The sequence below is a fragment of the Abramis brama genome (genome assembly GCF_963993115.1).
Source record: "Abramis brama genome assembly, chromosome: 13".
Taxonomy (NCBI): Eukaryota; Metazoa; Chordata; class Actinopteri; order Cypriniformes; family Leuciscidae; genus Abramis; species Abramis brama.
The window spans coordinates 5,162,191-5,174,325 of record NC_139975.1 but is presented as its reverse complement, the minus strand read 5'-3'; the positions used below and the strand labels follow the sequence as shown (position 1 = coordinate 5,174,325).

The 12,135-nt window shown below is 40.3% G+C and overlaps 3 protein-coding genes across 9 annotated transcripts in view; all 3 read left to right on the top strand.

The window, feature by feature from the left end:
- Positions 1-12,135, top strand: part of LOC311095147 (protocadherin alpha-C2-like) — a gene marked incomplete at its 5' end in the record, with an annotated part of 196,375 nt that overhangs the window by 111,974 nt on the left and 72,266 nt on the right. The window contains one exon of one of the 7 annotated variants that reach the window (XM_084133527.1): positions 614-3,210. The exons of the other annotated variants lie outside the window; for them this stretch is intronic. Within the exon in view, the coding sequence (XP_083989653.1) occupies positions 829-3,210 (2,382 nt within the window). Of the gene's footprint in view, positions 1-613; positions 3,211-12,135 lie in introns of those variants that run through there. 7 annotated transcript variants of the gene reach the window in all.
- LOC311094810 (protocadherin alpha-3-like) lies at positions 5,261-7,736 on the top strand (the record flags this gene model as incomplete). Its single annotated transcript, XM_084132984.1, has 1 exon — positions 5,261-7,736. The coding sequence occupies exon 1, from the start codon at positions 5,313-5,315 to the stop codon at positions 7,734-7,736; it is 2,424 nt and encodes an 807-aa protein (XP_083989110.1). The 5' UTR covers positions 5,261-5,312.
- Positions 8,675-11,336, top strand: LOC311094809 (protocadherin alpha-3-like; the record flags this gene model as incomplete). Its single annotated transcript, XM_084132983.1, has 1 exon — positions 8,675-11,336. The coding sequence occupies exon 1, from the start codon at positions 8,910-8,912 to the stop codon at positions 11,334-11,336; it is 2,427 nt and encodes an 808-aa protein (XP_083989109.1). The 5' UTR covers positions 8,675-8,909.

Below are 12,135 nucleotides of genomic sequence, written 5' to 3'. Positions count from 1 at the left end.
TAGATTGTGGTGGCGGCTTGTTTGAAATTCACATCGGTGCAATAACTACTTCTATCTATGCCTCTTTTTTACTAATATTAGTATAATTCTTATATATATATATATATATATATATATATATATATATATATATATAAGTTGTTTAGTGCTTACAAAATTGCTTAAGTTGTGAAGTGATAGTGATGCTGTAAAAAAACTGAATATTTTAATTGTAAATTCCTTTTTATTTATGCTAATATATTTACTTTTTTTTTTTTTTTGTTATGTGAACTCGTTCTTGTAGTGATCTGAGAGAGTTGTATTATATAACAGCGTGTTGCTCATAATGAAATCTGGTGAAGTTGTTTGAAAATGCATATATTTCTCTTCATATGAAAGATGAATATAGAAAATGCTGCTTAAAAAAATTTTGTGATGGCGAAAATGCCCTGAAATGCTCTCATATATTGGACACAAAGAAATATCAAAATCTTTTCTTATATTATTAGTTTAAAAAAATGACAAATAACTGCAATTTGACATGATGATCCATTTGTGATATTCGTGTTTTTTATTTATTTACATTAATTCATAAATCCGCATGGTGTCACTACAGACCGTTGAATCTCGAATTATCTCCGTGTCTTGAAGCTCCTCCTGGTTTTAGTGGGGAGGAGACTTCACAGGGCTTTGTTTCAGAGAGACTGGATGTAGAAGAGAGTGTACGAAGGCCTCGTGTTTTCTCCTCGATAAAATGGAATATCGTCTAATTCTTCTTTACTCGAATTGATGAACTTGGAATAGTCTTTTATTTCGTGGATTTTTGCACGGGATTCATTGGATGTCGCAATGCCCTCGACGTACAGAAGGAAATCTATTGTGTTCTGTATTGTGTTCGTTGTTTTAGAGTGTTGTTGGGACGCGGTGTCAGGGCAGCTCTCTTATTCCGTTTCAGAGGAGGTGAATCCGGGAACATCCGTGGGAAATATCGCTAAGGATCTAAACCTTAATGTTCAGGAACTGGAGTCGCGCATGTTTCAGATTGTCACGGGATCCAAGAAAAAATATTTCGAGGTAAATCTTAAAACTGGGTTTCTGTATGTGAGCGAAAGAATAGACAGAGAGGAGCTTTGTGCCAAAGCACTTAAATGTACAGTCAATGTAGAAGCTGTTATCAACAATCCATTAAAGCTTTATCAAATAGAGGTTAATATTGTGGATGTAAATGACAATTCACCGTCTTTCAGCGAGAAATCACAAACGATAGACATTGCGGAAAGCACCCTCCCCGGAGTTAGATTCTCTCTCCATCACGCTACAGACGCAGATGTTGGGAAAAATTCTGTAAATTCTTACAAGCTTAGCTCGAATGAGTATTTTTCGTTAGCTGTACACAAAGGAGGAGATCAGAGTGTCTCTGCTGAGTTAGTGCTGCAGAAAGCTTTAGATCGAGAGAAACAGCCTGTGATCCAGCTCACACTGACCGCTGTAGACGGAGGAACCCCCTCCAAAACAGGCACATCTCTTATCATTATTAAAGTTTTAGATAATAACGATAATACTCCCGTTTTTAGTAAGCCCTTGTATAAAACAACCGTTTTTGAAAATGTGGCTATTGGAACGACGATTGTTGTGTTAAATGCAACAGACCTGGATGAAGGGAGTAACAGTGATATTGTTTATTCAATAATCAAAAGAGATCAGAGTAAAATCCTGCAAATTTTTGATATTGATCCGAATTCTGGCGCAATCACAGTCAAAGGCAATATAGATTTCGAGGAGAACAACGCATTTGAGATCCGCGCACAGGCCAGTGATAAAGGGCAGCCTCCGATGTCCACGCACTGCAAAGTCCTGGTGGAGGTGCTGGATATTAATGACAATAAGCCAGAGATAACCGTGACGTCACTCCTCAGTACAGTGAAAGAGGACGCCAGTATTGGCACTGCTGTCGCTCTAGTGTCAGTGATTGACAGGGACGGCGTCAAAAACGGTTTAGTTAATTGCGTTGTGTCCAACAAAGTGCCTTTTAAACTTGAGACGAATTACAAAAATTATTATTCTCTAGTTGTAAATGGACCTCTCGACAGAGAGCGCGCGTCCGAGTATAACGTGACCATCACAGCTACTGATGAAGGGACTCCGCCTCTCTCCAGCACCAGTGTCATTGCTGTACACGTTTCTGATGTGAATGACAACGCGCCGCGCTTTCCAGAGCCCGTCATTAATGTTTATGTGAAAGAGAACAGTCAGATTGGAGCTGTTATTCATACAGTCTCTGCTTTAGATCCTGATGTAGGTGATAATGCCCGGATAACATATGCTTTACTAGAAAGCTCTAAAAGCGGCCCGGTAACATCCATGATCAACATAAACTCTGACAGTGGAGATATACACAGTTTACAGTCGTTTAACTATGAGGAGATCAAAACATTTCAGTTTAAAGTTCAGGCCACAGACTCTGGTGTTCCTCCTCTCAGCAGTAACGTGACTGTAAATGTGTTTATCCTGGATGAGAATGACAACAGTCCCGGGATTCTCGCGCCCTATTCCGAGCTCGGTTCCGTTAACACTGAGAACATTCCCTATTCTGCTGACGCGGGCTACTTTGTGGCCAAGATCAGGGCTGTAGATGCAGATTCTGGTTACAATGCGCTGCTGTCTTTCCACATCTCTGAACCCAAAGGAAACAATCTGTTCCGAATCGGAACCAGCAGCGGGGAGATCAGGACTAAGAGGAGAATGAGTGACAATGACCTGAAAACTCACCCGTTGGTCATTTTGGTTTGTGATAACGGAGAGCCCTCACTGTCAGCGACTGTGTCTATTGATGTTGTGGTTGTTGAAAGCGCAGGTGACGTCAAGACTCCATTCAGACATGCGCCGATAAAGGAGGAGAGTTTCTCGGATTTAAATCTGTATTTGCTGATCGCCATTGTGTGTGTGTCCGTCATCTTTTTACTGAGCCTCATCAGTTTGATAGCTGTGAAATGCCACAGGACAGACGGCAGTTTGGGCAGGTACAGCGCCCCGATGATCACCACACACCCTGACGGGAGCTGGTCTTACTCCAAAGCTACTCAGCAGTATGACGTGTGTTTTAGCTCGGACACACTGAAGAGTGACGTAGTGGTTTTCCCTGCGCAATTTCCTCCTGCAGATGCAGAACTGATCAGTATTAATGGAGGAGACACTTTTACCAGAACACAAACACTCCCTAATAAAGAGAAGGTAAGGCCCGTTTTCTGTAGTGAGATGTTTGTATCTTGCTTTTAAGAATTTAGCAGTTGTGCGTGTGTGTGTGTGTGTGTGTGTTCATATTTTTTCTTCTACAGTGGGGTCTTCAACCTGAATGCGCACTGACTCATGGTGCTCGTGTCACCTTGGGGACCTAAATGGAGTTTCCCATGAGGAAACAAGCTTATAAATCATACAGATAGATTTTTAATTTTTATTTATTTATTTATTTATTTTATTTATTTATTTATTTTTTGAAAATTTAAAAAAGCAGAAAGTTTTGTGTGATGGGTTGGTTTAGTGGTAGGGTTAGTGTAAGGGGAGATAATTTACAGTCAACACTTCTATGGAGAGTCCCAAAAAGATAGCGAACAAGACTCGCGCGCGTATGTGTATGCATGTATGTGTGTGTGTGTGTGTGCATAATTTCACCAAATGTCTTTTTTTCCATAATCTGCTGATTATGTTTATTTCGTGGTGTTGAAAGTTATTTCAAGAGCGGTCCAATTGCTTACAATTTTAACAACAACAATAATAATAATAACAATAATTTTTATACTAAGACAAAAATTATGTTTCTAAGTCATTATCCAGATTTAATCCTTTATACAGGCCTAATAATATGTTTTCAAAGCATATAAAATTATGTGATGGCCAGAGCCGCCTTAACCTAATGTTAGGCCCTGGGGCTGAGAGGTTTTGTAGGCCCCCCATCCCCTCGATTTATAGAGTGTCATTTTAAAAAAGTGTAATATCTAGGAAATCTACATCACAGAATGCATTAATTTCTTTCGAGACCTACAACAGTGAGTTTTTTAATATTGTTTTCAATTTTAATATTGTTATTAACATATCACTGAGCACATAAACACAAGACACTTTATTTAACAACCACACACAGCAACTAAATTTCAACTTTATAAAATGAGAAGCGATTTTCGCGAGCGACAACCAATAGGAAAGAAGCCTTTCAGTGGAGCTCAGCTCCCGTCACCGTCTCGAGTGCAGGAGACAGAAGAGTTCGAGGGCGATTTCACTGTTTTATATGTAACTAATCACAAACATGGATATAATAAAATGATGCATGGAAAAGAAACTGTCGACAGTCTCAGTGAGTTTATGCTGGATTTAGTGCGTAAATCATTTTGTTTACAAATTAGACGCTTTGCATTTGTTATATACGTTAAAGATTTTATTTTGGATGTGTTCATTGTGATTATATTGGCTGGGTTTGTAAAAGTTTATAAAATTGAAAGGATCATTGCTTGGTGCATTTGGAAACAAAGCTTGTCTATTTCTAAATGTAATCGCGTGCATCGCTGCTGATTATACGTTGAAAAAAACTTAGATTAAACACACTCGCAACAGACACACCCCAAAGCGGAGACGGAGACGTTACAGCGTTGCCAGCGGCACTGAGCGGACTTTTGCCGCTGTAGTGGACACGCACCGTCCGCCTCATTCGCGCCGCGGGACCTCTAGACGCGCGTAAACGCGTCTTTACATTGACTTAACATTGAAATCACTCGCGCCAGACGCTCTATTCGCGTTTGGTGTGAACGCACCATAACAATAACATTATAGCGACAGCAACGTCCACAAGCGACTAGCGACATACAGCGACAAATTCTGACAAGTTAAAACAATATGACCTTTTCAGCTCATCATGAACCTGAACATGGGAGGCCCCTGAACTTGGGAGGCCCCTGGGCTTCAGCCCAGGTAAGCCCGTGCATTAATGCGGCCTTGGTGATGGCGATGGGTAGCTTTTGTTTTATTTATCAATATCTGGTGGATTCTTCTGAACATTATCTTTTTTTTAGTATGGTATGCAGTTTTGTGATCAGAAAATGTTGCATATTGAGCATGTTTGTCCACACGATGTCACTGGCAGCCCATGTAAGTTTTTTAGTGTCTTTGTGAAGCTCCTCCTTTCGTTGGGCAGGGATCCTCGCCTCGTCAGAGGTCTTTGTTCGAGAGCCCTGTCCGCCTTGGAGTTGCTATCTCGGTGTCTTTGCGAAAGCAGTAAGCCTGTTATGGAATATACAAATTATGTTTTTCTTGTATAACCGCCAGTCTTACTAACGGGAGGAAATATGGACATAACAGATGACCTTTGGTGCTTTAAATGGATCTTTATTGTGTTTTTCTTGAATAACTGGAATTACGCAGACGGGCAGATTGTTTATTCTGTGTCGGAGGAGGTGAACACCGGGACCACGGTAGGAAATTTAGCAAAGGATCTAAACCTGAATGTACAAGACCTTGAGAGAAGAGGATTTCAAATCGTCACAGGGCCCAACAAAAGATATTTTGATCTAAATGCAAAGAATGGAGTTCTCTTTGTTAGAGAAAAGATAGACAGAGAGGAGCTGTGTGGTCGGAGCTCTAAATGCGCTTTAGAGTTGGAGGCCATTGTTACTGCACCAATGAACATATACAGATTTGAGGTAAATATTTTAGATGTTAACGACAATGCACCGGTATTTCGCACCTCAAAACTATATCTTAATATTTCTGAACAGACATACCCTGGGCAGAGATTTGCATTACCAAGTGCATTCGATCTTGATGTTGGAGTAAATTCAGTTAAAAGCTACAAGCTGAGCTCAAATGAACACTTTTCTCTGGATGTACAGAGCGGAGGAGAGCAGAGTGTTTCTGCTGAGTTAGTGCTGCAGAAAGCTTTAGATCGAGAGAAACAAGCGGTAATCCAGCTCACACTGACCGCTGTAGACGGAGGAAAACCTCTAAAGTTTGGTACGACACAGATAATAGTTAATGTAGTAGATGTGAACGATAATATTCCTGTGTTCGACAAGCCACTTTATAAAGCACAAATAGCAGAGAATTCACCTATCGGTGCTTCTGTGATCACAGTGAAAGCAAAAGATGCAGACGAGGGTCTTAATGGAGAAGTCATATACTCGTTTATAAATCACGATAATGATAACAGTGTAAACGCTTTTTCAATCAATCCAGTTACTGGCGAAATAACTGTCAAAGGCCCAGTAGATTACGAAGAATCTCCTGCAGTTGAGATTCGCGTTCAGGCCGAGGATAAAGGACAAAATCCACGAGCATCATATTGTAAAGTCTTACTCGAAATAATTGATGTAAATGATAACGTACCAGAAATAAGCATAATGTCTTTGCTAAATGAAGTGAGAGAGGATTCGTCTCCAGGTACAATGGTGGGATTAATCACAGTAAAAGATGGCGACGCTGGTAAAAATGGTGTAGTGCATCTTAAAATAAAAGACTCGGTAAAATTTAAATTAGAGAATACTTATAAAAACAGATATTCCTTAGTGGTAGATGGACCTCTCGACAGAGAACGCGCGTCCGAGTATACCGTGACCATCACAGCTACTGATGAAGGGACTCCGCCTCTCTCCAGCACCAGTGTCATTGCTGTTCACGTTTCTGATGTGAATGACAACGCGCCACGCTTTCCAGAGCCCGTCATTAATGTTTATGTGAAAGAGAACAGTCAGATTGGAGCTGTTATTCATACAGTCTCTGCTTTAGATCCTGATGTAGGTGATAATGCCCGGATAACATATTCTTTACTAGAAAGCTCTAAAAGCGGCCCGGTAACATCCATGATCAACATAAACTCTGACAGTGGAGATATACACAGTTTACAGTCGTTTAACTATGAGGAGATCAAAACATTCCAGTTTAAAGTCCAGGCCACAGACTCTGGTGTTCCTCCTCTCAGCAGTAACGTGACTGTAAATGTTTTTATCCTGGATGAGAATGACAACAGTCCCGGGATTCTCGCGCCCTATTCCGAGCTCGGTTCCGTTAACACTGAGAACATTCCCTATTCTGCTGACGCGGGCTACTTTGTGGCCAAGATCAGGGCTGTAGATGCAGATTCTGGTTACAATGCGCTGCTGTCTTTCCACATCTCTGAACCCAAAGGAAACAATCTGTTCCGAATCGGAACCAGCAGCGGGGAGATCAGGACTAAGAGGAGAATGAGTGACAATGACCTGAAAACTCACCCGTTGGTCATTTTGGTTTGTGATAACGGAGAGCCCTCACTGTCTGCGACTGTGTCTATTGATGTTGTGGTTGTTGAAAGCGCAGGTGACGTCAAGACTCCATTCAGACATGCGCCGATAAAGGAGGAGAGTTTCTCGGATTTAAATCTGTATTTGCTGATCGCCATTGTGTGTGTGTCCGTCATCTTTTTACTGAGCCTCATCAGTTTGATAGCTGTAAAATGCCACAGGACAGACGGCAGTTTGGGCAGGTACAGCGCCCCGATGATCACCACACACCCTGACGGGAGCTGGTCTTACTCCAAAGCTACTCAGCAGTATGACGTGTGTTTTAGCTCAGACACACTGAAGAGTGACGTAGTGGTTTTCCCCGCGCAATTTCCGCCTGCAGATGCAGAACTGATCAGTATTAATGGAGGAGACACTTTTACCAGAACACAAACACTCCCTAATAAAGAGAAGGTAAGAGATTTCATTGCGATTATTTGTTTTCTTTTTGTAGAGTGACTGGGAATTATATTGTTTCCTCTCGTTGATCTGTGTTCTTGTTTAAAAAAACACACACAACTCTATATTCAGCACCAGTGACACTTTTACCAGAACACAAACACTCCCTAATAAAGAAAATGTAAGAGATTATGGATTTTAACTATTATTTTTATTTTTTTGTAAAATGAATGGTTTTTCTAGTGTTTCTTCTTTTTGACCTTTGTTCTTGTTTACTGAAATAACACTACTACATTTTGATACTTAAATTTTTTAAAAGTGGCTTAATTGTTAATTGTGTTTTGCTGAAATATACATACTTATAGGAATCGCTTGATACATCATCATATATACAAAATGTAATGTAGCGCTTTGGTGGAGCTGTCCGTGGTTCTGAACTAGATTGTGGTGACGGCTTGTTTGAAATTCACATCGGTGCAATAACTACTTCTATGACTCTTTTTACTAATACAAGTATGCTAATATAGTTACTAATTTATTAATTTAGTTATATGTGAACTCATCCTTGTAGTAATCTAAGAGAGTGATATTATATATCAGCGTGTTACTCATAATGAAATCTGGTGAAGTCGTTTGAAAATACATATCTTTCTCTTCATATGAAAGATTAATGCTGATATATATATATATATATATATATATATATATATAGACTGTATACTGACCGCAGTGTATATATATATATATATATATATATATATATATATATATATATATATGTGTGTATGTGTGTGTGTGTGTGTGTGTGTGTTGTGGTGCCGAAAATGCCCTGAAATACTCTCATATATTTGACACAAAGAAATATCAAAATATTTTCTTATATTATTAGTTTAAGAAAAATGACAAATAACTGTAATTTGACATGATGGTCCATTTGTGATATTGTTTTCTTTTTTTTAAAATATATTAATTCATAAATCCGCTTGGTGTCACTACAGACCGTTGAATCTCGAATTATCTCCGTGTCTTGAAGCTCCTCCTGGTTTTAGTGGGGAGGAGACTTCACAGGGCTTTGTTTCAGAGAGACTGGATGTAGAAGAGAGTGTACGAAGGCCTCGTGTTTTCTCCTCGATAAAATGGAATATTGTCTAATTCTTCTTTACTCGAATTGATGAACTTGGAAAACTGTCTTTTATTTCGTGGATTATTGCACGGGATTCATCGGATGTCGCAATGCCCTCGACGTACAGAAGGAAATCTATTGTGTTCTGTATTGTGTTCGTTGTTTTAGAGTGTTGTTGGGACGCGGTGTCAGGGCAGCTCTCTTATTCCGTTTCAGAGGAGGTGAATCCGGGAACATCCGTGGGAAATATCGCTAAGGATCTAAACCTTAATGTTCAGGAACTGGAGTCGCGCATGTTTCAGATTGTCACGGGATCCAAGAAAAAATATTTCGAGGTAAATCTTAAAACTGGGTTTCTGTATGTAAGCGAAAGAATAGACCGAGAGGAGCTTTGTGCCAAAGCACTTAAATGTACAGTCAATGTAGAAGCTGTTATCAACAATCCATTAAAGCTTTATCAAATAGAGGTTAATATTGTGGATGTAAATGACAATTCACCGTCTTTCAGTGAGAAATCACAAACGCTAGACATTGCGGAAAGCACCCTCCCCGGAGTTAGATTCTCTCTCCATCACGCTACAGACGCAGATGTTGGGAAAAATTCAGTAAATTCTTACAAGCTTAGCTCGAATGAGTATTTTTCGTTAGCTGTACACAAAGGAGGAGATCAGAGTGTGTCTGCTGAGTTAGTGCTGCAGAAAGCTTTAGATCGAGAGAAACAGCCTGTGATCCAGCTCACACTGACCGCTGTAGATGGAGGAACCCCCTCCAAAACAGGCACATCTCTTATCATTATTAAAGTTTTAGATATTAATGATAATACTCCCGTTTTTAGTAAGCCCTTATATAAAACAACCGTTTTTGAAAATGTGGCTATTGGAACGACGATTGTTGTGTTAAATGCAACAGACCTGGATGAAGGGAGTAACAGTGATATTGTTTATTCAATAATCAAAAGAGATCAGAGTAAAATCCTGCAGATTTTTTATATTGATCCGAATTCTGGCGCAATCACAGTCAAAGGCAATGTAGATTTCGAGGAGAACAACGCATTTGAGATCCGCGCACAGGCCAGTGATAAAGGGCAGCCTCCGATGTCCACGCACTGCAAAGTCCTGGTGGAGGTGCTGGATATTAATGACAATAAGCCAGAGATAACAGTGACGTCACTCCTCAGTACAGTGAAAGAGGACGCCAGTATTGGCACTGCTGTCGCTCTAGTGTCAGTGATTGACAGGGACGGTGGGAAAAACGGTTTAGTTAATTGCGTTGTGTCCAACAAAGTGCCTTTTAAGCTTGAGACGAATTACAAAAATTATTATTCTCTAGTTGTAAATGGACCTCTCGACAGAGAGCGCGCGTCCGAGTATAACGTGACCATCACAGCTACTGATGAAGGGACTCCGCCTCTCTCCAGCACCAGTGTCATTGTTGTACACGTTTCTGATGTGAATGAGAACGCGCCGCGCTTTCCAGAGCCCGTCATTAATGCTTATGTGAAAGAGAACAGTCAGATTGGAGCTGTTATTCATACAGTCTCTGCTTTAGATCCTGATGTAGGTGATAATGCCCGGATAACATATTCTTTACTAGAAAGCTCTAAAAGCGGCCCGGTAACATCCATGATCAACATAAACTCTGACAGTGGAGATATACACAGTTTACAGTCGTTTAACTATGAGGAGATCAAAACATTTCAGTTTAAAGTTCAGGCCACAGACTCTGGTGTTCCTCCTCTCAGCAGTAACGTGACTGTAAATGTTTTTATCCTGGATGAGAATGACAACAGTCCCGGGATTCTCGCGCCCTATTCCGAGCTCGGTTCCGTTAACACTGAGAACATTCCCTATTCTGCTGACGCGGGCTACTTTGTGGCCAAGATCAGGGCTGTAGATGCAGATTCTGGTTACAATGCGCTGCTGTCTTACCACATCTCTGAACCCAAAGGAAACAATCTGTTCCGAATCGGAACCAGCAGCGGGGAGATCAGGACTAAGAGGAGAATGAGTGACAATGACCTGAAAACTCACCCGTTGGTCATTTTGGTTTGTGATAACGGAGAGCCCTCACTGTCAGCGACTGTGTCTATTGATGTTGTGGTTGTTGAAAGCGCAGGTGACGTCAAGACTCCATTCAGACATGCGCCGATAAAGGAGGAGAGTTTCTCGGATTTAAATCTGTATTTGCTGATCGCCATTGTGTGTGTGTCCGTCATCTTTTTACTGAGCCTCATCAGTTTGATAGCTGTAAAATGCCACAGGACAGACGGCAGTTTGGGCAGGTACAGCGCCCCGATGATCACCACACACCCTGACGGGAGCTGGTCTTACTCCAAAGCTACTCAGCAGTATGACGTGTGTTTTAGCTCGGACACACTGAAGAGTGACGTAGTGGTTTTCCCTGCGCAATTTCCGCCTGCAGATGCAGAACTGATCAGTATTAATGGAGGAGACACTTTTACCAGAACACAAACACTCCCTAATAAAGAGAAGGTAAGGCCCGTTTTCTGTAGTGAGATGTCTGTATCTTGCTTTTAAGAATTTAGCAGTTGTGCGTGTGTGTGTGTGTTCATATTTTTTCTTCTCCAGTGGGGTCTTCAACCTGAATGCGCACTGACTCATGGTGCTCGTGTCACCTTGGGGACCTAAATGGAGGTTCCCATGAGGAAACAAGCTTATAAATCATACAGATAGATTTTTAATTTTTAATAATTTTATTTATTTATTTATTTATTTATTGAAAACTTAAAAAAGCAGAAAGTTTTTTGTGATGGGTTGGTTTAGTGGTAGGGTTAGTGTAAGGGGAGATAATTTACAGTCAACACTTCTATGGAGAGTCCCAAAAAGATAGCGAACAAGACTCGCGCGCGTATGTGTATGCATGTATGTATGTGTGTGTGTGTGTGTGTGTGTGTGTGTGTGCATAATTTCACCAAATGTCTTTTTTTTCCATAATCTGCTGATTATGTTTATTTCGTGGTGTTGAAAGTTATTTCAAGAGCGGTCCAATTGCTTACAATTTTAACAACAACAATAATAATAATAACAATAATTTTTATACTAAGACAAAAATTATGTTTCTAAGTCATTATCCAGATTTAATCCTTTATACAGGCCTAATAATATGTTTTCAAAGCATATAAAATGATGTGATGGCGATGGGTAGCTTTTGTTTTATTTATCAATATCTGGTGGATTCTTCTGAACATTATCTTTTTTTAGTATGGTATGCAGTTTTGTGATCAGAAAATGCATATTGAGCATGTTTGTCCACACGATGTCACTGGCAGCCCATGTAAGTTTTTTAGTGTCTTTGTGAAGCTCCTCCTTTCGTTGG